The sequence below is a fragment of the Madurella fahalii genome (genome assembly GCF_045866475.1).
Source record: "Madurella fahalii IFM 68171 DNA, scaffold_3, whole genome shotgun sequence".
Lineage (NCBI taxonomy): Eukaryota > Fungi > Ascomycota > Sordariomycetes > Sordariales > Madurella > Madurella fahalii.
In genome coordinates this window covers 3,408,312-3,435,880 of record NW_027263973.1, presented here as the reverse complement: position 1 = coordinate 3,435,880, position 27,569 = coordinate 3,408,312, and the positions used below count along the sequence as shown (strand labels likewise).

General features: G+C 57.7%; 9 protein-coding genes across 9 annotated transcripts; 4 read left to right on the top strand and 5 right to left on the bottom strand.

The window, feature by feature from the left end:
- Positions 1–2: 2 nt before the first annotated feature.
- MFIFM68171_06465 (uncharacterized protein) lies at positions 3–1,616 on the bottom strand (the record flags this gene model as incomplete). The annotated part of the gene is made up of 7 exons (XM_071061885.1): positions 3–111; positions 168–344; positions 405–490; positions 548–576; positions 641–1,159; positions 1,404–1,442; positions 1,499–1,616. The coding sequence occupies 7 exons, from the start codon at positions 1,614–1,616 to the stop codon at positions 3–5; spliced, it is 1,077 nt and encodes a 358-aa protein (XP_070917986.1).
- Positions 1,617–2,403: 787 nt separating this feature from the next.
- On the bottom strand, positions 2,404–4,116 carry MFIFM68171_06464 (uncharacterized protein; the record flags this gene model as incomplete). The annotated part of the gene is made up of 3 exons (XM_071061884.1): positions 2,404–3,662; positions 3,764–3,964; positions 4,065–4,116. 3 exons carry the CDS (start codon positions 4,114–4,116, stop codon positions 2,404–2,406), a joined length of 1,512 nt encoding a protein of 503 aa, XP_070917985.1.
- A 2,760-nt stretch (positions 4,117–6,876) lies between these two features.
- Positions 6,877–9,165, top strand: MPP10 (U3 snoRNP protein; the record flags this gene model as incomplete). The annotated part of the gene is made up of 1 exon (XM_071061883.1): positions 6,877–9,165. The coding sequence occupies one exon, from the start codon at positions 6,877–6,879 to the stop codon at positions 9,163–9,165; it is 2,289 nt and encodes a 762-aa protein (XP_070917984.1).
- A 544-nt stretch (positions 9,166–9,709) lies between these two features.
- On the top strand, positions 9,710–10,652 carry MFIFM68171_06462 (uncharacterized protein; the record flags this gene model as incomplete). The annotated part of the gene is made up of 4 exons (XM_071061882.1): positions 9,710–9,752; positions 9,849–10,029; positions 10,113–10,371; positions 10,461–10,652. 4 exons carry the CDS (start codon positions 9,710–9,712, stop codon positions 10,650–10,652), a joined length of 675 nt encoding a protein of 224 aa, XP_070917983.1.
- A 570-nt stretch (positions 10,653–11,222) lies between these two features.
- On the bottom strand, positions 11,223–12,918 carry TUB4 (gamma-tubulin; the record flags this gene model as incomplete). The annotated part of the gene is made up of 6 exons (XM_071061881.1): positions 11,223–11,453; positions 11,514–12,272; positions 12,331–12,513; positions 12,567–12,733; positions 12,814–12,854; positions 12,911–12,918. 6 exons carry the CDS (start codon positions 12,916–12,918, stop codon positions 11,223–11,225), a joined length of 1,389 nt encoding a protein of 462 aa, XP_070917982.1.
- A 1,138-nt stretch (positions 12,919–14,056) lies between these two features.
- SPO14 (Phospholipase D1) lies at positions 14,057–19,594 on the top strand (the record flags this gene model as incomplete). The annotated part of the gene is made up of 1 exon (XM_071061880.1): positions 14,057–19,594. One exon carries the CDS (start codon positions 14,057–14,059, stop codon positions 19,592–19,594), a length of 5,538 nt encoding a protein of 1,845 aa, XP_070917981.1.
- Positions 19,595–20,110: 516 nt separating this feature from the next.
- Positions 20,111–20,926, bottom strand: COQ7 (ubiquinone biosynthesis monooxygenase Coq7; the record flags this gene model as incomplete). Its single annotated transcript, XM_071061879.1, has 1 exon — positions 20,111–20,926. The coding sequence occupies one exon, from the start codon at positions 20,924–20,926 to the stop codon at positions 20,111–20,113; it is 816 nt and encodes a 271-aa protein (XP_070917980.1).
- A 601-nt stretch (positions 20,927–21,527) lies between these two features.
- Positions 21,528–23,845, top strand: RTF1_2 (RNA polymerase-associated protein rtf1; the record flags this gene model as incomplete). The annotated part of the gene is made up of 4 exons (XM_071061878.1): positions 21,528–21,766; positions 22,085–22,815; positions 22,869–23,008; positions 23,066–23,845. The coding sequence occupies 4 exons, from the start codon at positions 21,528–21,530 to the stop codon at positions 23,843–23,845; spliced, it is 1,890 nt and encodes a 629-aa protein (XP_070917979.1).
- A 938-nt stretch (positions 23,846–24,783) lies between these two features.
- MFIFM68171_06457 (ADA HAT complex component 1) lies at positions 24,784–26,748 on the bottom strand (the record flags this gene model as incomplete). Its single annotated transcript, XM_071061877.1, has 1 exon — positions 24,784–26,748. The coding sequence occupies one exon, from the start codon at positions 26,746–26,748 to the stop codon at positions 24,784–24,786; it is 1,965 nt and encodes a 654-aa protein (XP_070917978.1).
- Between the last annotated feature and the right edge of the window lie 821 nt (positions 26,749–27,569).

The following is a 27,569-nucleotide window of genomic DNA, read 5'->3' as shown; positions in this document are numbered from 1 at the left end:
ACCTATATCCCAGACTGCAGCTTACGAAGTGTCTGAATGGCCGCCTCCCGCGCCTCCTTAACAATGTCACCTGCCGGGCGCACTTCCTTGACTAGGCCCACGCCAGTTCCCCTGCTGATATGTTAGTGGATGGGACCCAGTGGCCATGCTTGGAAGTAATAACGCACGCCCAAATAATCTTTCGCGACACATCGCCTGCCTCGGCTGCCTCCTTGTACAGCCGAATGTTTTCGTCCAGGGACATGCCGGCGGCATGGTCTTGCCATGACTTGCCAATGACAGCTCGTCCGTCATACACGCTAGGCCAGATAGGAGTCCCCTGGATGTCGTCGAGGACGGTGGTCCTGGGAAGACAGGTCAGCGGGCTGATCTCAGCCGGGTTTGGCGTGCGGGTCTCTTCTCACTTGACTGTCGACGGCCCGCCGTCTGCCGTTTCGAGGATGATCTTCCGGAGCCACCCAGCCGACCAGGCCTCTTCGGCAGCAATAAACTATCACCCAAGTCAGTCAGCAACCCAACCATCCTTAGGGTTGAGATATTTACCCACCCTAGTGCCCATAACAACTCCCTCGGCCCCTTCATCACCACCACCATGATCAGCATCCCTCATCCTTCAAGCAGGGTGTCGCGCTCAACTCACCCAGCGCCATAGCCGCTGCGACCCCCCGTCCATCCACCAACCCTCCCGCCGCGACGACCGCCACCTCCTTTCCCCTCCCCCCCTCCAACCCCTCCAACATATCCACAACCTCGGGGACCAAACTCACGACCCCGGCCCCGCCCCAGGCAAACTGGTGCCCGCCTGCATCCACCCCCTGCACGATGAGGACGTCGGCGCCGTCCTCGACGGCCCGGCGCGCGCTGGCCACCGTCCCGACCTGGAACAGGACGATGAAGCCCTCGGCGCGGAGCGCCGCAACGACGCGGCGGATCACGCCCGACTCGACGTCCTCCTGGCGCGGGGCGAACAGCCAGACGGCCGCGGGGCGGTGGGCGCGGAGGACGGGCAGGGCGGCGTCGAGGAAGTGCGTCGACAGGGAGGGGTGCCCGAGGATGAAGCCGACCCCTACTGGGATGGTAGGCGCGGCGGAAGCGGAGGGGAGATAGGGGGAGAGGAGCGTGCGTGCGGTGTAGAGTTCGGTGGAGAGGGCCGTGAGCTCTAAATTAGGTCCGGTGAGGTGGTGTTAGTTTGAGCTTTTTTGCTTTTCTTCTTCCTTTCTTCTTCTTCTTTTTTTTTTTTTTTTCTTTTTTTTCTTGTTTTCCCCCTTCCCCTTTTCACCCTTCTGCGAAAGTGGAAACATTTTGGATGGGTACAGGGGCTGTCTGGCGACGTGGCCTCATCTCTTCCTCTGGGCTACAGGGGCGGGACGAAAAAGGGGTCGGCATCCCCCGAGAATACGTACGTGAGGAGGAAGAAAAGTCATAGCCGCCCGGAATGATTCCTGAGATTTGGTTTAGTCTGTGCTCGCGGATGGAATGTGGCAGAGGGGCGGCTCACCAAGACCTCCTGCTTTGGAGACTTCTGCTGCGAGGGCGCCGTTGGAGGTGCCCAGCATGGGTGCGCTGATGATAACGGGGTTTTGAGTGTGGGGAAAGAGCTTGTTGAGCTTGCTCATCTTTGCAATTCGCTGTGGTTATTCGCCTCGACTTGAATGGTTTTCTGAGTTACTGGTGAGATGAACGAGGAGTTGCAGATTGAATGCGGAGAAGCCGTCATATTAAGGTATTTAAGGGTAATTAAGAGCAAGCATCCGTCCCACCCTTCTTTACATTGTTGCTTTCAAATCGATTCCCCTTCCGGCTGCGGTATACAATCTACGTCCCATCGAATCCTTGCCAGGGTTGAACACATTGGGTTGAGTGATGTCGAGATCCTAGCTGAGAATTGGCTTGACTCAGCGACAATATCGGAGCAAAGAATCCCCTAATCAGCCTCCTCTCTGTATAATTATCTCGTCTGCGATGGTAGTTTCTCTAGACGATTGCCACCCCGATCATCGCTGCTTTGAAAATGAATTCCAACAACGATTCCACCTCGTTCACCAGCGCGATGTTCACTAATCAAAGTCTGGCATCGTCACATTCTCTGTTCAATGCTTTCTTAACCCTACCCCGTGCGTCCTTATTTCGGCGCCACTCAATGCTCATCGGGACCTGCACCATATACTACTTCTCCCGTCCCCTTCCATCATGTAGTCCGCAGGGGTATCCTAGTCCATTGACCGTATGCCATCCCCGATACTGATATGCGCCGACGATAGAGGAAAAAGAAGACCATGACCCAAAAGACGATATGCTTACCCGACAATCGAAACAACTCCCCTTTGCGGCCGTTGGTCCCATGCTCATAATGTTACTCATCCCATGTATGTACAACCCCAACCTTCCTGAACCCCTCCCCTTTCATAACTTCCCCCTCCCCATGACCAACACGAGCAATACCCCATTAACTATGCACGCCACCGCAAAAGTAGCCCACACCGCCGCCTTGGTCAGCCATGACGACTTACCCTGCCTCGAGCACGCCATGCACAGCGCCGCGCACGCCAGGCCCAGGCTGGTCATGATGCCCAGCGTCACCCCCGCGTCCACCTCGAGGCGCATCTTGTTGCGGCCGGCCACCACCAGGACGGCCGCGATGCCCATCAGCACAAACGCCACACCGTAGCAGCCCCAAGTGCCCCAGAAGAGGACCCGCTCCCGGTACTGCAGCATCTGCTGCTCGCTGACGCTCGGGAGCGCGGCGTAATGCGCGCGGTAGCCCGCGGGGAAATAGTTCCCTTCTTCGGACGAGGCGTACACCCCGTATGAGCCGCGCCGGCTGTGCCGGCTCGAGGGACGGCACTCATCATCGGCGTCCGTGTCGGCCATGGTGGAGGAGACGACGGCGGCGCCGCCACCGCCACCGCCACCACCCGGGGGACTGCTGAAGTAGCTGTGCTCGAGCGATCGTGTAGTGGATCCGTATGGGCTGGCGCTGGAGTGGGTGGGCAGGAGAGCCCCCCTCTCGCCGTCGTTTGTGTCTTGGTGGCGGCTAGATATCCATGAGTTGAGTTTCTGAACTGGTGTTGTGAAAAATGCGCTGAGCGCTTTCATTCCTGGGAAGCCGACGTCTGCGTTGGGATCAATGTAGATTGCATACTCGCCGTCTGCATTCTGAGTCGTGTCGCCTGCTTCGCTGCCGTGATCGTACTCGTTCCAGTACCCGGCCACAGACTGCTGCGACTCGGGGGCGACGATTGTCTCGCTTGGCGAGACCTGAGCGCTGGACGGGCGGGAGCGCCTCGATTCGACGGCAGCTGAGGTATTACTGCCCAGGTGGGCGGGTATTGCAGCCTGCAGTGTCTGCAGTAAGTCGTCATGGCGGGACTGCAGCTGCGAGAAGTCACGTCTTGTGAAACTCTTGGGGTGCGACAAGATGCTGTCCCTGAAACGGGATCCTAGGGTTGACGAGCCGGTCCACTTCCTGTACTTCTTGAGGATTTTGCGGAACGCGATGACCTGAGCACTGACGAAGCGCTGCAGAGAGCGGATGTCATCGCCGCATCGTAGCAATTCCTGCTCGTACTTGGCGAACCGCTGCCGTCGCTTCAGGGACATGCGGTCCCGTCCCGACGTTGCGCAGCGAAGTATCAGGCGGTGCACTTGATTTGACAGGTAATCTGAGACACGGGGAGTCAGCCGATTGGTGTTTTTTTTTTTTTTTTTGGGGGGGGGGGGGGGGGGGGGGAAGGGCTGGGAAAGACGGTGTGGGACGACATACGCAGCCGCCGTGAGATCTCATCGGCTTTGCTTGTGACAAACAGATCGACCCGATCGTGCTGCCGGCACAACTCCGAGTATAGCTCATCTTCAAACTTCCGTAGCGCAGTGTCCTGGTGACCTGGAATCGCAATGGCCGTTGCCTGGTCCTTGGTCGTGTGCACCTTGATGTGGTGTTTTAGCGAATTGTAATCGATGTTATCTGGGCGAGGAGTACATTAGCATCCGTTAGGTGGTTGGGAACGGTAGTCAAGTCTTGCGACAAGACGGCAACGAGGAGCGGAGAGAGGATTTGAACTTACGAAGGCTCCATTGCGGGACAGATTCCTTCTCGAACTGTTCCCCGTATTTCATTTAAGTGCTTGGACAAGCCTTATCGGCTTTTTTGTGACAGTTGGGGGCGGTTGCCAGCTATGACAACGATGACGGCTGGCAGCCAAAGTTACCTGGTTCGAGGAGTTGGTTCGGATGTTTCAGCCGCTTCTTGACCCGGGATAGGATGGTTGGCGCAAGAGGGAGTTTCCGAAACAATCGAGCAATGGGAATGGGCAACAAGAATTGGCAAAGGTCAAGCCAGAAGCGTGCGATGATGATCCGAAACCAACAACGGGCGCAGAGGCAAAGAACGATCCGCTGGTGTCGTGGTGGAAATATAAGGTACAATAAAGAAGTACCTTGGTGGGGTCGCTCGGGTGGGCCTGGCTTGTGATCTTAGGCAAGGCACAAGCCTCCACTGTGCAGCCTCTAACGACACCATGCAACTCCAATGGAAGCGAGCCGCGAACTGCAATCCATGTTCTCGGCCCATGAACCCCGCCACCAGGGCATGCTGGGATCCCTGTCAAAAGGGTGCCACCGCCGTCAACCTCACCTTGGCGCTATCTGTCAGACCTGGCGGTCTTTTCAATTCGTCGACTAGTTCTCTGCCCGTCAGTACACGTGATTTCTAGGAATTGGCGCTTTTGATTGGCTCTGAACGCTTCATTCGCCGTTATCAGAAGCCGAAGGCCGGAGAGCAATAGTTCTAGAGCGGCGGACTACCGACATGAAGACACCATCTCAGTCAAGGAGCACGACGCTCTCGCCATTCTAGCCTGCGGGACGGATGCAACGGTGAGTTGCCGCTGTGACGGGAGCATTGTGTATGTCGGTATGGTGTCATGAGTGCCCCGGCTTCCCGCACATAATGCTTGCAGCGGCTGCTTTTGACCGAACTCGGCGTAGCAGTCTCGTTATCCTTGACGGCATGTCTCATCATGGCCGCTGCATCTTGGTGGAGGCGGAGCGGTCGCTCCCTTTTGGGAGTTGGCCTATTGCTGGAACCGGCTGTTGAACTCTGGCTTGCAAGTGGCGATAGTACCCGAGACTTGCGCGCCGCTCCGCGCCCACGTGGGTGGACGGGGCGATCTTACTGGCTCAAGTCTCTTGCCCGGCACGTTACGTGCCATTCGGCAGCAACAGGAAACACCAACGCTAAACAAAACTGTCGAAAGAAGGTTCCCTACGATAAGGTACGAGCCCTTGCCGATGCCGGGCAAGGGGTTGTATCAGTTCCCCTGTCAAATCTGCTCGCCTGCCCTCCGAGTTTCGTACTGTACAGTATGCGCGGGCCGCTGCAATAATAGAGCCAAGGGGTAGAGGCGACTGAGACCGGCGTATTCCCGATTCCGCAAGTTATCAGCGGGACGCCCGAGGAGATCCCGTCGATACACATTATCCGTCATGTAATTCAATGCTCATCCGGCCAATGTCCGGCCGCCGTCTCTGAGACTTTGCTCGTGTGAGCGGGCCGTTGCCGAGCCATGATGCCCCCCCACGCTGCGGGGCGGCAGGGGCCTCAGGTCGCTGAAGCAAAGCGCTCCGCCCGAGGCAACCAATCACGTCCCGGACTTTTTGTCGCATACTACGTTCAGGTGTCCAAGATACCGCCCTGTAAGGGATACGTACCCTTAGGATGTCGGATAAGGGTATTGATCACGCGAAGACCTGCCCGCTTTGACATTGCTCTCTGCGGGGAGCGTAGTACTATGGGATTTTCTCCGGCTAGATGTGCTCGTTTGAGCGGCGACGATCAAGGGTGTTCCTCGTCTTTTTACCCTCCCACCTATTTTCTTTGTCTTATTCATTCTGAAATGAAATAAACGCGGCATTCAAAAGCGACCAAAGTGGCCAAGGGCACGGTGGCACTTTCTTTGTGGTATTCCGTGAGTCACGGCGGTAGAGCTGAGCCCATTGTTCTTGTCCCAGGAACGGAACGTGAGCTAGGCTTGAGAGCTGGCTGAGTGCTACGCACAGACAGCCTTAGGATGCACGTACTCTGAGCTTCCCTAAGCCAACGGCCTCGGGGTTATTAGAATCCTAGCGTAACTCCGCAAACATGTATTGGAACTGTGGCTGCAGCACCTTTCCGCCCACCGCACCAATCAACTTACACGGCTTGCTGACCCCCAACCCACGCCTCCAAGGCCCTGTCTCCATCCTAGGCCGATGGGAAAGAATGATACACCGAGTACCTTGAGGAACACCTGCACGACATGGGCGGCCCGAGCAAAGGAACACGGGAGGTTCGACTTGTCCGATGTAGTACCACTTGAGGTGGCGGATAGATGATGGTGCTGTGCTTCGGCTACTGAATAAAGATCACCTGCTGCCCTTGGTTGGCGCCCAAGAAGATTCGGGGTAAAGTGGCCCGCACTCAACGGCCCCGCCCCACATTTTGCGTCCTGGGCGACCGACGTCTACGAGCTTGACGTCCAATGTGTTGCACGGGATTCCCGTGATGTCCCTTTAGGACGGCTCCACCGGACGCTTTGGATGGACTGGTAAAAAATGGACAGTCATTCATCGGGGGAGTGATATTGGGTTGTTGAACCAAGACATCGTTCGCTGTCGCTCTGCCACTGGACGAGGCGGGGGGTTCACGGGACCAACCCCCCACTGGAAGCCTCACCGCCTTCCAAAACTGGTGTCTATTGGCCAATCTGGCTCAGCTCGTAGTGGGGCTACTGATTTCCCCGTCCGAATTTTTTTGGGACAACGGAAAGCCCGAAAAAATCATTGCGCGCATCAGTTTGGGTTCGCATCTCGAGCCTAAACGGTGCACAGCAGCTAAGCATGGCGGGCACAGCCAGCACGACATCGTCTCTCACTTCAACTTCGCACACCCTCACGCACGCCCCCACCATGGCGCCACCAAGTGCAGGCGACAATAGCTCAGCCGTCGCCGCCTTCCTCGACTCGACTTTCCCCTCGAACCGGCATGTCTTTCTCCGCCCGCCACCTTTGCTTCCTGCTGGGTCGCTGCATTTAGCCAAAGAGGCTCTTGACGCACTAGCCTCACAGGTCAGTGACTACCAGCAGCTGAGGTTACGAGAGTCGGGCAAGAAGCGGAAGAGGGATGGTACCCAGCACCATGCGGCCGTCTTGAAGATCAGGAGGCTGCACATCGATGGCTTTGAGACTGGCCAGGTATGGCAGCAGGCCAAGAAGATCATTTCGAGCGCACTCCAAGAGTCGAGCCAAGTGCTACTGGAACTCGAGGAGAACAACGAGGTTGAGCAGGTTGCTGGCGATGGTGCTGAGGATTCCAAGGTTGTGGAATTCGGCGAGGATGGGTTTGAGGTTGGGTCTGGGGAAGATGAGTCTGTCAGTGCATCTTTCGACGAGGGCAGCGAGGCGGATACTGAGGAATCCGACGACGAAGGCGTGAGCTTTGGCAATGAAGACACCGAGCTGTTTGATCTCGAGGCAGAGGAAGATGGCGAGGAAGGGGATGAACAGGATGGAGGAGAGGTTGAAGACGAAGAGGAAGAGGGCGAAGAAGAAGAAGAAGAAGACGATGCCGATAGCGGCGTCGAGGAGGACGAGGGGGAGTTTGTCGAGGATCCCCACGGCCTCAATGACGGTTTCTTCTCGATAGACGATTTCAACAAGCAGACACAGTGGTTCGAAGACCAGGATGCGCGCGCAGATCCGAACACGGACCGTTTTAGCGATGATGAATCAGTGGACTGGCATGCGGATCCCTTCTCGGCGTCAAAGAAACCTCACAAGAATGGGGCAGAAGATCTCGAGGAGGATGACGAGTCGGACTTGGAAATGGACGAAGACGAGAATGATGACGAGGAAGGCGCTTCGCTGAGCAAGAAGGATCTGGAAGATTTGGATGATGGGAGTGACGATGAGGGGAATAATGGCTTGCAAAACGGCCTCGATGACCTTGGCCTTGACCTCACCGCAAACGACATCTTCTACAAAGATTTCTTTGCGCCGCCACCGAAAAAGAAGAAACCGGGAAGCGCCAGGAAGCCCAAGCGCTTCCCAGCACCGTCGAGGCCAGACGAAGGCGATATCGAGAGGGCGGAGAACGATATCCGCCGCGACCTCTTTGATGATCTGTCGGAAAGATCGGATTCTGAGGACGCTTTATCAGACGTCTCGGCTGGCGATCCAAAGTCGCGCCGTTCGGCCCATGAGAGGAGGCAAGCCAAGGTAGCCGAGGAAATTCGCAAGCTCGAAGCCGAACTCGTGGCCAAGCGGGCATGGACCCTCTCGGGTGAGGCGGCAGCAGTGGACCGACCCGTCAACTCTTTGCTGGAGGAGGATTTGGAATTTGAGCATGTGGGCAAACCGGTTCCCATCATCACGGAAGAAGTCTCCGAGTCTATCGAGGACCTCATCAAGCGCCGCATCTTGGCGCACGAGTTCGATGAAGTTCTTCGTCGACGCCCGGACGCTCTGGGCAACCCGCACGACGCGCGGCGCGGGCTGGTTGACGTTGAGGATACCAAGGGCAAGCAAAGTCTAGCTGAAATCTACGAGGAAGAACATGTCAAAAAGGCCAACCCCGACGCCTACGCCAGCCAGGCCGATGAGAAGACGCGCCGTGACGAGGAAGAGATCAGGAACATGTGGAAGGAGATCAGCGCTAAACTCGACGCTCTCAGCAGTTGGCACTACAAGCCCAAACCGGCAGCGCCCACTCTCACCGTCGTTGCCGACGTTGCCACGGTTGCCATGGAGGATGCACAACCTACGACTGCCCAGGGCGTGGCTGGAGGCGAGAGCATGATCGCACCACAAGAGGTGTATGCACCGGGCAAGGATACGGCCGAGAGGGGGGAGGTGGTGGCCAAGAGCGGTCTGCCGGTAGCGCGGCAAGAGATGAGCCGTGAGGAGAAGCTGCGCCGGCGTAGACGCGAGAAGGAGCGCATCCGCAAGGCCGGCGGCATTGACGCGAACAAACCGGTCAGCAAGAAAGCCGAGGCTCGGCGTGACACGATGAACGACTTAAAGAAGGGCGGAGTCAGAGTCATCAATCGCAAGGGTGAGGTGGTGGGCCTCGATGGGAAGAAGGTGGTTGAACAGAAGGGCCCTCAAACCAGCGGAGCGTTCAAGTTGTGACGCAGTCAGGAATTGGAAGTGTTCTTTTTGGGGTGATTTCGGACTATCTACATTTATTTGGTAGGAGAATTTGATGCGTGGACTACACCAGGAGTGAGATCATTTACCGAGTCCCGCTTTGTGTCTGCTATGGAGTGGTTCTAGGCCACATTCTATTACCCTAGAGTTCCTGTAGGTCTGGCACACTGTCACAGCCCTCAGCATGCTCTTTAGAGCAAAAGTCGTTTCGATATACCAGAGGGGGGGCAAAGCCCAACTCGGTCCAGGTCTGTGACGTGAATCGGGAAATGTTCGGAAAAATATAGGTTTATTGTAGACTGGCCCGTGCACACCCCACATCAGCCAATAATGGCTGGCCAGTTTGTGCTTAGAGTGCTGGCCCATGCTCGAGAGGCGAAAAGCGCTCGGGATATCAACGCAACGACGCCTCAACCGCCATCCTGTCCCGTGGGGGAGGAGCCCTGTTTCTTTACTCGCAACCTCTTTCTGCCGACTTAGACCTCTCCACTCCTTATCGCTCTTGCCGGCACAGACATTGCGCAGAATGCTCTCTTCAGCGAGGACAGGCGCCTCGCTGGCCCTGCGAGGTGAGGCTTGCCGACCATGACGACTTTGGGCTTTATTCAGTGGCGGATATTGCAATGCACTCGGGCCAGAAGCTGACAAGTCAATCAATTGCACAGCGAGGCCAACGACCCAACTCACCGCCTTCCGCGCCGCCGCCGCTATCTCGTCGTCTTCCCGCAAAGATGCCTCGGGCGCTGCTGTCCAGCCGCACGGTGGATACGGCCTCGTAGGGCGCGAGCGCAAGGAAGTCCCGCTTCCCAGCCAGGAACCAACCAAGGGCCTGGTTCAGTACGCGCTGTATGTCTCCCTCTCTCTCTCGCTCTCTGATATCCGGGTCGACATGACGATTTGGCTGGGTGGCTGACAAAAGTCTGCTCCAGCACAACCCTCGACATCATCACTAACTGGGCCCGCCAGGGCTCGCTCTGGCCCATGACGTTCGGTCTGGCCTGCTGCGCTGTCGAGATGATGCACCTTTCGACGCCCCGCTACGACCAGGATAGGCTGGGAATCATTTTCCGTGCCTCGCCGCGGCAGTCGGACGTCATGATTGTGGCGGGCACGCTGACCAACAAGATGGCGCCCGCGCTGCGCCAGGTGTACGACCAGATGCCCGAGCCGCGTTGGGTTATCAGCATGGTATGTTTGCCGCGCCTCCCCTTTCCCTCCTGTCCCAAACAAATGCCGTGCGCCCCGGACGGCCGTCTGACTCGTGACAATGCCGACAGGGCTCGTGCGCGAACGGTGGCGGATATTACCACTATAGCTACAGCGTGGTGCGCGGGTGTGACAGGATCGTGCCGGTCGATGTCTACGTCCCCGGGTGCCCCCCCACCAGCGAGGCGCTGATGTACGGTATCTTCCAGCTGCAGAGGAAGATGCGGAATACCAAGATCACGAGGATGTGGTATCGGAAGTAGGAGGATGATGGGGCGCCGCGGGGGACGGAGATGGGATACATATGGGGACTTGGGGTGGCCAGGCCATCAGGATGATCTCGAAACGGGGAACTGGAAAGCCAAAGACTTGCTAGAGATTGGGGTATGGGAAGCAATATCTTTGCCAGGATCGTCTGGGCGTTTATTTGTCTCCTGTGTCGGCTCTGTACATACGATTTAGAATCGCCCTGAGCAAGAACACCTGCGGGCTGTACAGTATGGACTATTCCTTGGACTGGACACTCCCTAACTGGGATGTTGCGAGGGACTCATGTGGTGATAAGCAAACTGGTAGCAAACACGAATGCCTCTCGCATTGCCGCGACCCGCGGTTGTGGGTATACAGTTGCTTTGCTTTACATAACCCTGTTATTTTGGTATAGCAATGGCAACAATTCTGTGCAGCTAGTCCGGTCCGGGCATTCGCCATCTCTTGCTGCTCCTGAACGCCTTTTGGTCATATCACTCAGGCAATGTCAATGATACCCCTCCATAACCAGCCAAGCCAAAACCAAAGGCATATAAATCGCCAGCCGCCCGTGACACCATTCCTCATCCCATCCTCTTATCAACCTCGGCCGAGGCCGGCTGGTCGCCCACATCCGGGTTCAAGTAATTGGCGTCCTCGGCTGCCTCGTACTCGGCAATGAGATCGGCGACTACCTCTTTGGCCTCGTCAAATTCACTGAGATTATCGGCGAACGGCGCCGTCTTCTTGTAGCCATCCAAAAAGGCATTTCGCTTCCGCATGCCCTCGTACTGCCTGAATATCCTCTTGAAAAGCTGCATGGACTAGTCAGCGGCGTGTGGTTTGGATAAAGGAGACAGGAGGGTCAAACTTACTGTGGCGATGCTGGTGTGGTTGGCCAGCATCAACCCGCTGACGCGGTGCGCCATTGGGATGTAGGGGCTTCTCTTGGTCAATGCCACCTGGATGCTTGCGGGGCCCCAGGGGATAAAGGTTGCTAGGCGACGCTCTCGGATACGCAGCAGGCTCTTATGCACGTCGGTCGGGTCGACCTCGCCCTGGATCACGTTGAGGATGGATATGTAGCAGCTCTTCTTGCCCGGTACCGTAGACACCATGCGGTTCTTTGGTTGCAGCAGCCGCCGCATGACGTCCAAGACGGTGGTTTTGCGGACCGTCTTGGCCTGCTCGACCTGGTCACCCGTAAACGGCGTGTACGCCGTCATGAGAAAGTGGCAGCGGGGGGTAGGGATCAGCGAGGCGAGGATGCTGACGAGATCGTTGTGCATGTAGCCGGGGTATCGGAGAGTGGTGGTGCTGGCGGACATGACGGTCGACACGAGCTGGTTCGTCTGCTGGAACGATGGCTCCTGCATGTGGAGTCTGTCGGCGGCAATATGTGAGAGTGCTCCGTTGTCGAGGACGACGACCGAGTCGGCGTTTTGCGTTAGCCTCCTCATGGTCAGCACGCTGTTGTATGGGTGGACAACAACGTCGCCCGAGTTGGTCGTGTCTGGGAAGACCGAGTATGTCTGTATAATCTTCTTTGGGAAGCGGTCGTTTAACCTCTCCAAAAGGAAAGATCCCAAACCGGAACCGGTGCCTCCAGCGATGGAGTGGAGCATCATGAAACCCTGTCTGTCCGTGAGCCAAACGCTGTGGTAGAGTGGCATGTGGGAGTCAAATGCTTACTTCGAGCGAGTCACTACCGTCCGCCTCCCGGTCAATCATCTCCATGATTTCCTCGTGCACCGACTCTCCGGTCTGGTACCCGTCGCCCCAGTTGTTTCCGGCCCCGACGCCATTCTTGCCCACATAGAAGTTCTCGGGGTTGTAGATGTTTTTGTATGGACCCGTTTGGATTCCATGAATCACCTAAACAGCGCTTAGCACTTTGCGCGGGCTCTCAGCGTCTAGGGAAGGCGTACTCGGGGCTCGAGGTCGATGAGGATCGCCCTGGGGATGTATCGCGTGTCATCGCTCTGATAGTAGAAGACATCCTTCCGATCACCGCCTTCAGTCGCGAAATCCTCGAGGTTCCCGTCTTGACTGATACCATGCTCCTGGCACAGCTGCTGCCAGAACTGACTGCCGACTTTGCACAGCCAAGTTAGCCTTTGCGCTGGCGTTGAGCGAGGCCAAGCCTAACCGCCCGAGGCGCTCTGGGGGACTGACTGCTATTGCCGCACTGGCCGGCCTGGATAGTAATTATTTCTCTGAGTCCTTGTTAGAGCCTTGTATATGTCATCGTGGGTTCATTGTTGTTTTGTACCTGGGCATCCTGATGGCAGTGCTGCAAGGTGGTCGAAGTGTACCAAAGTCCTTGAGAAGCATCGACGCGTCGTCTGATTGAGACGCGAATTTAGAACCCCGCCAAAACCGGTCAGGAGGGGCACCCCCTGTAAGCAGCCCAACTAAAGTTACATACAGGGGATGTTTCAATTCGCAGCCAGCATCAAGTATCTCTCCTAGATTTCATTACTACCTTGACCAACCTTCTCCATGTCGGTGCCGAAACTATATTCTCTTTCTCACTCTCACTCTCACTCTCCCATTCTCAGTCACGGCGGTCTTCAAAGCATGCAATACCAAATGCTTTTGGGCACCATTGGTAGTGTGTGTAGTGTGCATTCCCCGAAACATGGGCCCGGGCCAGGGGTGAGACGACGGAAACAATGTGGGGCGGATTAAATCATCAAAATTGCAATTCCCAGCGCTGGTGGTTTTTCTGCCAGACGAATCCTTGCAACGTGTGTCACTGAATGTATCCTCCCGTGTTGCTGCACCACGGCTCGTAGGTTGGGGATCAAAGCCAATAGCCCTAAACTCCTTGTCCTTGCGGCGGGCTGCAACCTAAATTGGCCCTCCAGGTTCCAGGCTTCGAAGCTGTCTGCAGCCGGATTCTAGAAATCGGCAGGGCCTGTTCTGCAGGCACCTGTCCAGTACAATACATTGTACAGTAATATACACATAATGCGGAACATCAGCAGCTACGGACCCGCCCAAATCCCAGTTCCATACGCTGAGCGACACATGCGATCGGCACGACCCACGCGCGGCCTCCGAATCCACCTGACGACCCTCTGCGCTACATCGAATCTCCGTCTGGACTCGGTACATTAAGGCAGGCTGCTGATTGCGGCGGTAGATGTGTTTTTGTGCTGGCCAGTACTACCAAGCTCTTGATTGCCGCGCCGCGCAACATCCCGGACGTGTTTGAAGGAGTTCCTGTTGGTGCAACCTTTAGCGGCGTTCGACGTTACCGTTGGGCTTGGGGCACGAGACGGGAATCTGTGCTCTGACGAGTGCGCTATGGGTCGTTATTGAGGACTCTTAACAGTTCGTTTGTGGGACTCGACAGATAGCAGGGCGGCGCCAGATAGCACCAGAGCTAGAGAGACAGACCGCTTCTCTCAGCATGGCCGAATCAACCCGACCAGACCCTGCCGGCGTGGCACGAAAAGAGACCACTCTACCCTCCGGCACACTCGGCGAGTTGCCCACAATCCCCCAGTCCAAGGTGTTCGGCCCGCCGTCCCCACTCGGTTCCGATCATCTCGACTTCGCAACGAGGTCGGATTCCGCTCGCGGACAGAACATCGCCGAGAACGAGCCAGCCGATTACTTGAACCGAGGCGTTCCCCATGACCAGCTACCCCCACGCCCAGACTACAACAACACCCCCCAACTGTCCGGTCTGGGCATCAATGTACCCGCCAACTCGGCTTCAGTCAGCCCAACAGATAACCCCGAGCCTTCCTCGCCTACCGGCCAGCGGAGAAGCGTACAGTTTGTCCGAGAGGACGAAATTCTGGACCCGCCAGTGACACACTCGAGAACAGGCTCGTGGGATACAAGAGAGACATTGGGTAAGCTTCGCGGCTCGGGTTTCATGGCCAAATTGAAAGAGCTCGCTGGTCCGAGTGTGTCCCAGACGCCAAAGACGCCCGGCACGGGCCCTGAGATGGCGTCGACATCGAGCTCCCCGACGGTGCTCCGGGCCCCGCCACGGCTCCCACGCGCGGTGGACGAGGGCAGCGATGTAGACGCAGATGCCGAGGAAACAGCCGACGAGAATACCTGGGGCGCGGCCAGGGGGAAGCAGAAGAGGAAGAGGCGGATGCGGCGGCCAAGGATGGAATCTCAGTCCACGCCCAACACGCCTCAGATCAGCTCCCTGGGCCAAGAGACACCCGATCCGCAGGGGCGCCTTTCATTCTTGAGACGTGCTACCCTGACGGGTGCCGACGATCATGGTTTCTCCGAGGGCGAAGGCCGTGACCGTCTGACAAGAGAGCGCGGCATGAGAAGAGGCCCACCCTGGACGTCCAGGCCGGGTGACGAGGCCGAAGAAGCCGAGACTCCTTCCGGTTTGAGAGTAGGGCATCACTTCAGACGACTCTCTGCACTCGGAGGCGGCGTGTCTGACGGAGATGCCATGAGCCCCAGGAGGCCCTTCTTCGGGGCAGACCGGGCGTCGACATTCGGGGTACAGAAATGGCGGCAGGTCAAGGGTGCACTGAAGCTCTTGCGGCAGAAGAGGGAAGAGCAGTTCGACTTCACCAAATCTGCCGAACTGATGGCAGAGCTCCGCGCCGTCGCCCCGGCCGTCTTGATGTTCGCAAGCATGATCCAGCGTGATGAGCACGGAAACAAAAAGATACCCGTCCTGCTCGAGCAGCTTAGGCTGCGCATCAAGAACAGCGAGCCGATCCCGGGCAAGGATAGCGAGAGACATTGGCTATTCACTATGGAGCTCGAGTACGGAAGCGGACCGAGTCAGATGAAATGGACCATCAAGCGAACCATCAAGGACATTTTAAACCTACACTGGAAGTACAAATTGGCTAGGGGCAACGAGGGATTCCCGTCAAACCGTCTCGAAGGCGGTGCCAGACCCAAGCAGCCGAGCTTTCCTCTTTCTGCCTTCCCGTATCTCCGCGGCGTCAGGGGCCTGGACGACAACGATGAGGAGGACCCCAACAACAATAACAACAGCAACGCCATGACCAATAACAATAATATCAATGATGATGCCCGTGGCGCCGATGCGCCTATCGCTGAAGAGACAGCAGGTGAGATGACAGCGGGCGAGGCTACGGCTCAGGAAGGCACCGACGCAGATGACCGGCTACCAATGCGCAGGAAGCGGTCGCGCATGACTTACCTCGCCGGCCGACGAAAACCGTCGGCGCTGGGCTCAAACGCCGATCTGAGCCAGGTTATTGCTGAGGCAGCAGCACAAAGGAGGAGATATGTTGAGCGGCAGCAGAGGATGTTGGAAAAGTACCTCCAGGACATGATCCACTGGCTCATGTTTAGGGCCGACAGCAACCGCCTTTGCCGCTTCCTCGAACTGTCGGCTCTTGGAGTCCGTCTCGCTGCCGAGGGTAGCTACCATGGCAAAGAGTGCTACCTACACATCCAATCATCCAAGGGCCTTGACTTTCGACGGGTACTGACGCCAAACAAAATAATCGCCAGACACAGCCGGAAGTGGTTCTTGGTGCGTCAGAGCTATATTGTCTGCGTCGAATCGCCCGAGAATATGAACATCTACGATGTTTACCTCGTCGACTCCAAGTTCCAAATCGTTTGCAAAAAGAACAAAGACAAGCAGGTGGCGTCTAAAAGCCAACAAGGAGACGAAGATTTTGAAACCCTTGATCTGTCTGCTCGTCGCGCGGCCGACAAGCACCACACGATAAAAATACTCACATCGGAGCGCAAGGTGAAGCTCTTTTCACCCAACCAGCACCTCATCGCTCAGTTTGAGGAATCCATCGTGGAGATGTTAAAGAATACGCCATGGCATCTCGAGAATCGATTCGGCAGCTTCGCGCCTGTTCGAACTGGCGTGTATGCGCAATGGCTGGTCGATGGCCGGGACTACATGTGGAACGTATCGCGGGCCATCAGCATGGCGAAAGATGTCATCTACATCCACGATTGGTGGTTAAGCCCCGAGCTTTACATGAGACGGCCTGCGTGTATCAGCCAAAAGTGGCGTCTTGACCGACTACTTCAGCGGAAAGCTGCCGAAGGCGTCAAGGTCTTCGTCATTGTCTACCGCAACGTGGAAGCCGCCATTCCTATCGATTCCGAGTACACCAAGTTTTCACTGCTCAACTTACACCCGAACATATTCATCCAGCGGTCGCCGCATCAGTTCAAGAAGAACCAGTTCTTCTTTGCTCATCATGAAAAGATCTGTATCGTGGACCACGACATTGCGTTTGTTGGGGGCATTGACCTCTGCTTTGGCCGGTGGGATTGTCCACAGCATCCCGTGGTGGACGACAAGCCAACGGGTTTCGAGCCCCTGGACGGCCCCAAAGACGCTGAACACTGCCAGTTGTATCCCGGCAAGGATTACTCCAACCCTCGGGTACTGGACTTCTTCAAACTCCACGACCCGTACGAGGAGATGTACGACAGGTCCAGGACGCCGCGCATGCCTTGGCACGATATCGCCATGCAGGTCGTGGGCCAGCCAGCACGAGACCTCACCCGCCATTTCGTCCAGCGGTGGAACTATGTCCGCCGCGGGCGCAAGCCGACCAGGCCTACGCCGTTCCTGCTGCCTCCACCGGACTGTAACCCGGAGGAGCTCGAGGCGGTGGGCCTGAACGGCACCTGCGAGGTGCAGATCCTCCGCTCCGCCTCGACGTGGTCACTCGGCACGGAGCACACGGAGCACAGTATTCAGTCGGCCTATATCAAGATGATCGAAGAGTCAGATCACTTTGTCTACATGGAGAACCAGTTTTTCATTACGAGCACTGAGACGCTCAATACCAAGATGGTCAACGGCGTCGGCGATGCGCTTGTGCGGCGCATCATCCGGGCCCACGAGAAAGACGAGGATTGGCGCGCCGTCATCCTGATCCCGTTGATGCCGGGCTTTCAGAACGAAGTGGACCAGCAGGATGGCACCAGTGTCCGGCTGATCCTGCAATGCCAGTATCGTAGCATCTGCCGAGGAGAACACTCCATCTTTGGGCGTTTGCGGGCCGCCGGCATTGAACCCGAAGACTACATCCAGTTCTTCAGTCTCCGCCAATGGGGCAAGTTCCCCAGCAACGTTCTTACGACAGAGCAGCTGTACATCCACGCCAAGTGCATCATTGTCGACGACCGCATTGCTCTGATTGGATCAGCGAATATCAACGAACGGTCGCTGCTGGGTAACCGAGATTCCGAGGCTGCTGCTATCGTGCGTGACACAGATATGCTGTGGTCGACCATGGCCGGGCGTCCGTATCGCGTCGGGCGGTTCGCCCATACGCTGCGCCTCCGGCTGATGAGAGAACATTTGGGTCTGGACGTTGATGAGATACTCGAGGAGGAGCGCCAGAATGATCTCGACCGTGCAGAAGAGTTTAAAGCAGAGATGGATCGCATTTACGGCGACGATGACTCGGATCTGTCGCCGGTAGCCGAGAGCTCAAGGCGCCGGAAGTCGTCCCACGTCGAGCCGCCCAAGACGCCGACGACGCCTCACGAGGGGCATAGTTTCAATCACGATACCAGCGCGGACGAGCGGCCGAGTCGGAGGCGCCGCTTCTCTAGAAGCTCCAAAGGCAAAGGGACAACGTCCGAAGCGTGTCGCGAGATCCCGACAGAGAAGCACAAGAGGGAAGTCGAAGGCTTCGGCCCTGATCAGTGGAAGTTGGCCCAGGAGGAAGGTCTTGATCAGGGCAGAGACTCTGTAATTGTTAGCGACCGCGAGGTGCTGGTGCGCGATGTCTCGGCAGAAGGCAAAGGAACGATTGACAGCCCTAGGCGCGCACACACGCTCCGTCGCTCTTCTAGCGCCGTGTCTCCCGACGAAGGTGTTGGCAATAGCGGCATGCCACCAATGCCATCATTCGACAGGCGGACGACCGAGCAGCTTGGGCTCCCGCGAGCGAATCAGCTACCGTCTCTGCCCGTAGTAGACGATACCGACATTGGAGGCCCTCCGGTCCGCCTGGATTCGACGGGCAGGCCAAGCAACGGTCCCTCGAACCCGCTCGCCATCGATATCAAGTTGGCCGACATAACCAAGGACTGCATGCGCGATCCGCTCAACCCGTCTTTTTACGACGAGGTCTGGTGCCGCGCTGCCGAGAACAACACGAGGATCTACCGGCGCGTGTTCCGGTGCATGCCCGATTCGGAAGTGACAAATTGGGCTGAGTACCAGGAGTTCGAGCGCTACAACAAACGCTTCCTAGAGAGCATGGACGGTCACGTGTCGGGCGAGGAGACGGAGAAGCTCGCCGCTGCCGCTGTTCCCGGGACGTCCCAGGCCCAGGTCGCTGCTGGCGGCGCCGGAATTGGCGCACCCGGCCCCGTTGTTGCCGGCAAGGTCATGGCCGAGAAGCTGACGAGTCCTCTGGGCAGCGCGGCAAAGACTGTTATCGGCGAGCACAGCAAGATCGACTCCGCTCTGGAGGAGAAGCGGACTCTGGATGAGGAGGGGCAAAGCGACGGAAGCCCACAGAGGGGTGAGACCAACCCAGCCCGCGATCCGGAGAAGGCGGCCGCCTGGGGTAATCATGCGGTTAACTCGAGCCATGACACGTTGCCGGCTGGAACAGACCAGCCCAGACCCTGCAGCGGTAACCACAAGGAGCGGCGGCCGACGTTTTCGACGCAAGAGAAGTCTCTTGTCCCTCCTTCGACCGGCGTTAGCGTGGGGTCTGGTAACAACGGCAATGGTCAAGACGCGCAGCAGCCGTGCAACGTCAAGCCGGTGGGATCGCAGAAGCGGAGGCGACGGGCAACTACCAAGGGTAGCCGACGGAAGTTCAACGCGAACGACGAGCTGCTCTCGCGCGGTGAAGCCGAAGCGCTGCTCAACATGACACAGGGCCCGCTGGTGCAGTTCCCTTACGACTGGTTAGTGGTGGAGGAGACGAATGGGAATTGGCTGTTCCAGGTCGATCAGGTGGCGCCCTTGGCTATATAGTGAGTTTTTTTTTTTTTTTTTTTTTTTTTTTTTTTTTTTTTTCCATCTTGTTTCCTGTCTGGTCCTGGTATGATGGCGGATTACTAACTCTCGTGCACAGTAATTAAACATCGATCATGATCGTATCCCTGGCTAAAGAAAAGGGGAGACGGCGTTGTGGAGAGCTTCCTATCCCGGAAGATTGCAGTGTCATTCAGGGGCGTTTATGGTGTTGTCTTGGGATGCGGATGCTGCTCATTGACCATCACAAGCATTTCTGGCGCAGTTTTGGCATCGTTTACTCAGTGTTTATTTTCTCTTGCCTAACAGGCCAGCTTCTGCATAGCCGGTTATCCTGACTGTACTGTCTCGAGCTCCCTTTTTTCCTCTATCTTTTCTTTTCTCCCTTCCGTTTCCCCCGTCTGGGTTTATTTACACGAATATACACGGTTGTTTTACATAGATACGAGTTTTAATACCCCCTTTTTAAACACCAAAGTTGCTCTCCCCCCCCTTTTCCCTTAAAGACTGAACAACTCAGACCCGCTCGCTCACCCAAATCGCGCCTCTACACCCCGCCCGGATCACGCCGGTCAGCAACCAATGCGGCTCGGCCTTTTTGGCGTCATGCTCGACGGCATGGTCCAGGTGCTCCAGCTCCTCGTCCCGTATCCTCCGGAGCGTGCTGATGAGCTCGGTGAACTCCTCCCCGACCTCGTACCCGTCGCGCTCCCACCCGGCCACCATCTCCAGCAGCTCCCGGATCTGGGCGTTGTAGTGGCCCCCGATCTCGGTCTCGACCGCCTCGGTGCACGCCATGGCCGCCTCGCGGCCCATGACGCCCGTCGTCCACCCCAGCCCCGTCGCCAGCGCCGACCAGAGCGGGTACAGCGCCGTCGGCCGCACGCGGTGCTTGGCCAGCAGGGCGTTGAACGTGTCCAGGTGGCCCGCTTCCTGGTCGTACATGTGCTGCATCAGCGGGCGGAGATGGGGCTCGCGCCGCGTCACCGGCGGGGTTTGGGCTGTGTAGATGAGGGTTGCGGCGAGCTCGCCGGCTTGGTTGACTCGTAGCGCCGAGGAGAGGAAGGCTTGCTGGGCCGGGGTGAGGGGCTTCCTTTGCTTGGAGGCTGGTTTCGGGGGTTGGCTGGAGGACGAGGTATCGGTGGACGACGACGACGGTGGTGGTGGTGGTGGTGGTGGTGGTGGTGGTGGTGGTGGTGATGATGATGCTGCGGATGTTGAGAGAAGGCGAGCCGGAGTGAGCTGGTAGGCGAATTGTTGTTGGGCTGGCTGTGCCAGGAGGCTACGCTGGCAATGGCGCATTGAGCGCCAGACCGGACGCGGAGAGGCCATGGTGGTTGTGGTGTAAGTGAAGCTCGACAGCGACTTGGCTCGGGTGGTTGAAGCACGGCGAGTTAAAGTGGGCTGATCTTATCCGCGGGCTGCCGAAAGCTGACTGCTAACGTTTGTGGGCCAATTGTTACTGACAGCTGCCGAGCGCGCTGCAACTCCATCCCTACCCCCGGTTCGCCGGTCCGCACGGTACCTTTAGCGCAGTCTTGCAGCAGTTGCCTGCCAAGACCACCAGCCAATCACCGGCCATGACAGGCCCATGATTTTGGATCAAAGGCCGACGACTTCGGGCTTGGACCTCTTTCTGTTCTCAAGCATCTGCACTTCCATTGTTGCACATCAATCTCTCCCTATTGTCGGGACCCTGAATGGCCTGTCGCGAGGTTATCCGCTCCTGTTCTCAAACAAACCGACAGCAAACGCCCCAGGCATTGCTCCAGCCCCGTATATCCGACTCCTAATCGCGTCGTTTGGTCGCCGCCCCGTTTCGATTCTGAATCCCATTGTTGTCGAGAGCCTCGAGCGATCACCATTCCCCATTTGTACCATCACGAGCCAGCGGCGCGTATCCGCCCCGAATCCTCCGCTCTGAGCCGCCACCATGTCTGATATTGATGATGAGTTGCTCGCCCTGGCCGGTGGCGATGTGTCGTCAGGGGAGGAGGAGGAGGAGCCTATGGACATGGGCCGCGACGAGTCGCGCTCCCCGTCGCCAGCTCCCGCTCCATCCAAGGAAAAAGATACCCCCGCGAGAGGCGTAGCTGTGAAGAAGACGCCTGCGAAGAAGGCAAAGAGGCGTGGTGGGAGGAGTGACGATGAGTCGGATGAGGAGGGAGAAGCGTGAGTGGTTGCCCTTCTGATCCGTGCCCCTCTGCCCGGGGCAGCCAAGTGGTCGTGGGAAGGTAAAGTTTGGCAGTCACAATACTGCGCAACCCGTTTGCCTTGCGGTTTCATAACCAGCCTCGGGCACACTCTCCTTCTTTTCACCACCTACTACTTCCACCAGTCGCATCTTCTCCGGCCGTCTTGTCCAACATCCTCCGCGGTTTGGGAGCAATTTTCGCAGTCGCCGTTCGCCCTTGAGATCGCTTCACACTCACCGCGGCAGCTGGCAATGGTCACCTCATCCAGAACGCTAACCGCCATGTCGCTGCCCAGATCATCGCCTCCCGCCTCGCCGAGCTCCCAAATGTCCGCTCCCATGGACGAGTCCGACTCCGACTCGGACGCCCCGCAGAACCGGTCGCGCAGCGCAGACGATGAGGTGAATCAGTACCCGGTCGAAGGCCTCTTTAAGAGCCATGAGGAGAAGGCGCGGATTATGAACATGCGCGAAATCGAGCGGGAGCAGATTCTAGCAGAGCGGAGGGAGGAGAACGAGCGCATCCGTCAGAACCGTATGCTGCGCCAGCTCAAGGTCAACCAGGAAAAGGACAGCAAGAAGCGAAAAGCCGGCGCCGCCGATCTCGAAGATGCGTCGCGCAAGCCGTCGCGCGCCCGAACCAAGGCCGGCGAGACTAGCGACAAGATGGACACTCTCCGCCGCGCCCGCGAGGAGCGAACCAGCCGCAAGGAGCAACGGGAGCGCGAGAACGACCGGCGAAGGCAGCGATCCCCCTCATACCGCCGCAGCCGCAGCCCAGATGACCATGCCAGCGATGTCGAGTGGGCCGGCAAGTCGAGGCAGAAGTCTAGGACGCCCGAGCAGAGGGAAATGCCTCCTGCTGATCTGCGCGACGTCGAGAGAGTCCGCGTCGGCCGGAGCCGCTTCGCCGAGGTTTGCTTCTATCCTGGCTTCGAGCAAGCCATCACGGGCTGCTTCGTCCGCATTAACATCGGTCCTGACCCCACAACGCGCCAAGAGGTCTACCGCATGGCCATCATCAAAGGTAGGCTGTCCCGGATATCTAAGTGGCGCAATGGGACAACTGACGCCCCCCAGGCTTTACGGAAGGCCGACCTTACGCGATCCCTGATCACGCTGGGCACCAGATGGTTGTGGATCTCTACGTCAAGGCGGCTCATGGCAAGGCGGAGCGGGAATGGCCATTCATCAGCTGTTCCGACCGAGACTTCACCGAGGCACGTAACTGGTGTTCAAGGCGCTAAGTCACTGTTAACATGCTAACCCGCCCCCAGGCTGAATGGAACCGCTACAAGCAAGTCTGTTTATTGGAGGGCGTATCGGTACCTACCAAGCCCGAGCTGGTCAACAAGATCGACGACATCAACCGGCTCGTCAAGCGCACCTGGACCGAACAGGAGCTGTCGGAGAAGCTCAAGCGTCAAAACTCGCTCCACGCGAAATACAGCGGCGCCGAGCGCGACCACCTTACCCGGCAGCTCGAAATGGCGCGCGCCCGTGGAGATGAGGAGGCCGTCAACCGGCTTCAGGAGAAGCTCGATAATCTCGAGATCCCGCGGTTGGCGTTCAGGACGTCGCTGGCGCAAAAGAAGAAGCCGGAGAATAAGGGCCCGACGCAGCAGGAGAAACTCGCGCTCCTCAACGCCGAAAACAGGCGCCGCAATGCCGAGGCCGTGCGCAAGGCCCAACTCAAGGAGCGCGCCCGCGCCCGCGAGATCGAGATGCGCCTGGAGCGCGGCGAGCAGGTCGACGACGACCACAGCCGGCGGCTGCGGACGCGCATGAAGTTTGTGCACGACGTCAACGACAGCGACAACAGCGCGAGCGCCGGCGCAAAGAAGAAGGGAAGAGATGGCGTCGACAGCGGCGCGAGTACGCCCGCGAACGGGACGGGGACTCCAAAGTCGGGCAGCGGCATGCTGCCCCATATCGCCAAGCTGCAGGAGCAACAGCGCAGTCAGGCCAAGGCGGGCATCCCTGTCATCCATAAGCCGCTCATGGACGATGACATTATCGGGGCGCTAGATCTAGAGATTGATGTCGAGATTGATTAATTAGTCCAGCTAGAGAGGAACGAAAGGATTTGCTTCAAGAAGGGGGGTTGTCTCGAAAGGGAGAGGAGAGCGCTGGGGAGTCAGCCATGAAGGGGCTCATTTTCCCTTTGGCGAGCGAATCTTCATATGGTGGGACCGGAGAGTACGCTCCTGTTTGGGGTCCGGGTCGGAGTCTTCCAGCGAGTCAACCGTAAAATGAGCGATAGATAACTATACAATTACCAAGAGGTGTACGGCATGCATCAAGGACGTTCTCCATACGGGCACCCACGATACGTCGCGATTTGTCTGTCCCAGAAGCAGGGCCCATCCGAGAAAGTATCCGTAACGCCGTTCTTCATTTCGCTCGTTTCTTCTAAGGTAAGCTAAGCTAGAAACACAAACGCAGAAGTAGTGAGGTGATACAACAAGGTTGTGTACTGTAGACAGGAGCTGAAGAATGAATCAATCCCCGAAGACCCGTAATAAACAAAACACTACAAAAGTCCCCCTCCACGCCGCGCCTTGCATTTCCCTTGTATCAAGAAACCCAATCTCTTTCTTATCCCTTTTCTCCAAGGGTAACATTTCTCCGGCTGGAAAAAGAAGCTGCCAAACCGTAAGAACCATAACGCATTCCTCCGTCAAAGTGTAAAACAAAAACCAACTGAGGATAACACAGGTATCTTGGAATTCTTTGCCTCGCCTCCTTTGCCCCAATGCCGCGCCCCGAAAACGTCAAAACACACCTTTCGTTGCCCATCTGTGTAACAGTCCCCCTCCCAAGTGGGAGAAGGGGAAAAAAAAAGCTCCGCATAGCATTAAATTGTTATATGTGCAATGGTTCCATACGTAAAACAGAAAAGGGGTATTCATCTCTCTTCCATCAGTTCAAAAGTGGGACCCAGCAGCATCCGGCGCGGCAAGAACCCTTCTGTCTCTTTTTTGTCTCTCCGTGCTCAAACTCTCCTCTCAGTCTTCCTCCTGCCCTTCCCATTCCCAGGCTTCGGGACCACAGCAGCAGGCGTAGGCGTAACAAACGTGACATGTCTCTCCCCATCCTTTTTTAGCTTGACCGCGCTGCTGGTGGCAGAACCTCTCCGGCGATGATGGCCGCCGCGTGGAATCGGCCGTGGCGTGCCATCTTCCCCTCGTCGTCCCCCTTCGTCGTCGTCGTCGATATTGATCTCGGCAACGTCCGACACGGACTCGGTTTCCATCAGGTTATCCTCGCAGTTGCTATCCGACGCCGACCCGTCATCCGACGAGTCGTCATCGTATTCGCCGTCGTCACTAACCAGAGACGGCGCGTTGTTGCTGGTCATGGTGTTGGGACTCAAATCCACGTCAATGTCGTCATCATACATGGGTGTTTCGGGAATCTCAGGCGGCGACCCAGCGTCGGTGGGTGCTGCGACGTGGCTCTTGCTACTGGCCGGCCGGGGGATGGCCGACGGCTGAGAAGGCGAGACAGCACATCGTGCGGGCATCCGCATAACGGCTGGTGTGCGCGCCATAGGGGCCGATGGTTTATCCGGGGTCGCAGAACCGTCCGTTGTACTCGGCTGCTCCAAATCCGACTCCTCGCCGGGAGAGAGCCAGTCCAAGTCGACCTTGGTCTTGGCTTCGGTCACTTGATCTCTCAGATTCCCGCCCAGCTTCTTCTTCTGCATCAGCTGTGAGAGGTAAGGCGCGTCTGAAGAACCGACAAAATTGGACCGCGAAGCACCGGTTTTGGTCGGCGCTGAAGCTGTAGTACCAGGCTTGCAGCTCGCATTCGGCAGCTTATTCGCCTTGTAAAGCGCAAGCGAAGCGTTGATACGGGATAAGAGAGCCTTGTATGCCTGGCCGTCAGAAACCGACAAAGCGTGGACCAAGCCGGACGCAGCACCACCAGAAGGAGACGTCTTGTTGTTGTCGCCAACGATGGCCCCGCTCTCGTCCACCTCGATAGGATGTCCACAGTGCACGGCCGCTTCCTCGTGGCTCTTGAAATCCCGTCTATGCGCTATACGGCAATGGTTGATAAAACCCTGCGTGCTCGAGAAATCCCATCTTTGGCAATCGATGCATACAAGCTTGACCGTGAGACCATCGGATCGCTTCAGAATGCAAGGAGCTTGCTTGTCCTTCGGCTGTGCGTATCCACTGGATAGGGACTGCAACCGCTGTCCCGCTTGGCCGCGGACAGAGCGCTGCTTCAGAGAGCCTCCCGCATCAGGCATGCTGTTCCTCGTCGTCCTACCTTCAGCGACGACGCCCTTTGCCCGGCCCGTCTCGGGAACGCCTTGGGCTTCAGGTTGGATGCCATCAAACATGGGGTCAGGTATCAGCCACTTAGCATAATGACGTGCGTAAGGGCCCTCAACAACCCCGAAAGGCGGCGCCCATTTCGGCACGGGTCGGCCAGACGGGGGTTGCAGGGCGGGGCCCTTGCCGCTGCTAATCTCCAGCATCTGACTGGGAGTCGGACACTGGACAGGATAGGGAATGAGATGGCATCGCCGGAGTTGCTCAAGCGCGATCTGGCACTTGGCCAACTCCTGGTTGATGAGGCGCAATTCGTCATGCTTCAAGAGGACCTCGAGGCCAAACTGGTATTGGATAACCTCTCTTGCCGACTCCAGGTCAAGCGCCTTGCTAGGCCTGCGCAGCATGCTCGCCTCCTCGCCATCGGCCGACGCAGATGTCGGCGACGGCAGGCCACCATTCTGCTCGGCCTTGAAGCGCTTGGCAGGCGGGTATGCAGCCACGCAGGCAGCCGTATCCACAAAGCTTGGACGCCGCTTCTTGGGAGAAATCGGCGTCGGGAGACCCGAAGCGTGTGGCGTGAAGGGCTCGGCGCAGTCCGGTAGACGGTGACTTTGTTCTACCGTCTTGTCGCTTCCCCTCGAGTCCGAGCCCCAGAAGCGGAACACGGGCATGGCCTGCGAGGTACGTCGAGAGAACAACGCCCGCGAATGTCAGAATAGACAAACGTCGGGCAAGGGGGGAGGGGGAAGGTGAGCGGCGGTTATGGAGCTTTAAGGCGTTCCGTCAGTCACGATGTCGCAAGGCAGCAATAGCGTCGTCCGGGGGAGGGGCCAAGGCGCGGGAAAAGGGGGCGGTCCAGAAATGGCACAACGGCACGGTCGGACAGCCAAGGCTGACGTAACAGTCCGGGCTGCGGTCAGGTGGGCCCGTGAGTCAAAGGTGGTCCGGGCGCTCGGATAACCAGGCAGCTCAGCCAAGTCGGGATTGCGCGGTGTGCGAGGCCAAAGTGGAGCCGGTGCTGCTGGCTGATGTGGCCGTCCCCCAGGCCAGAGAAGCAAACCGTGCCACTACTCTCTCTCTCGGTGCTGCGCAACAGTCGCGACGCCCTGCTGTGACGGGCTGCCCAGCAAAGAAATAGCGGCAAAGGAAGGCGCGAGAGCTAGTGAAAGTCTCGACGGCGTCGCCCAAAATATTAAAAAGAGCGCTTGCGAAATAAAACGAAGAAATGAGCGCGCGAAGTGGGAAATGCGAAGAAAACCGGTCGATCGCGCTGCGCTCTGCGTGGTTTTGGTGAGACTGGGTGGGAGTTGGTTGCAAGTTGATTGAGAGTTTGGGGGTGATGGGCGCTGTCACGCGGGTTGTAAGGGGAGACGCTGCGCCCGCCGACCGACGGGAGAAATTGTTTGGGGGCAAAATGAATGCAAGGGGGGCAGGGGGGAAGGGGGCAGGGGCCCAAGTGACGGGCGCCGCCCGGACCACGGCCAAGCAGCGA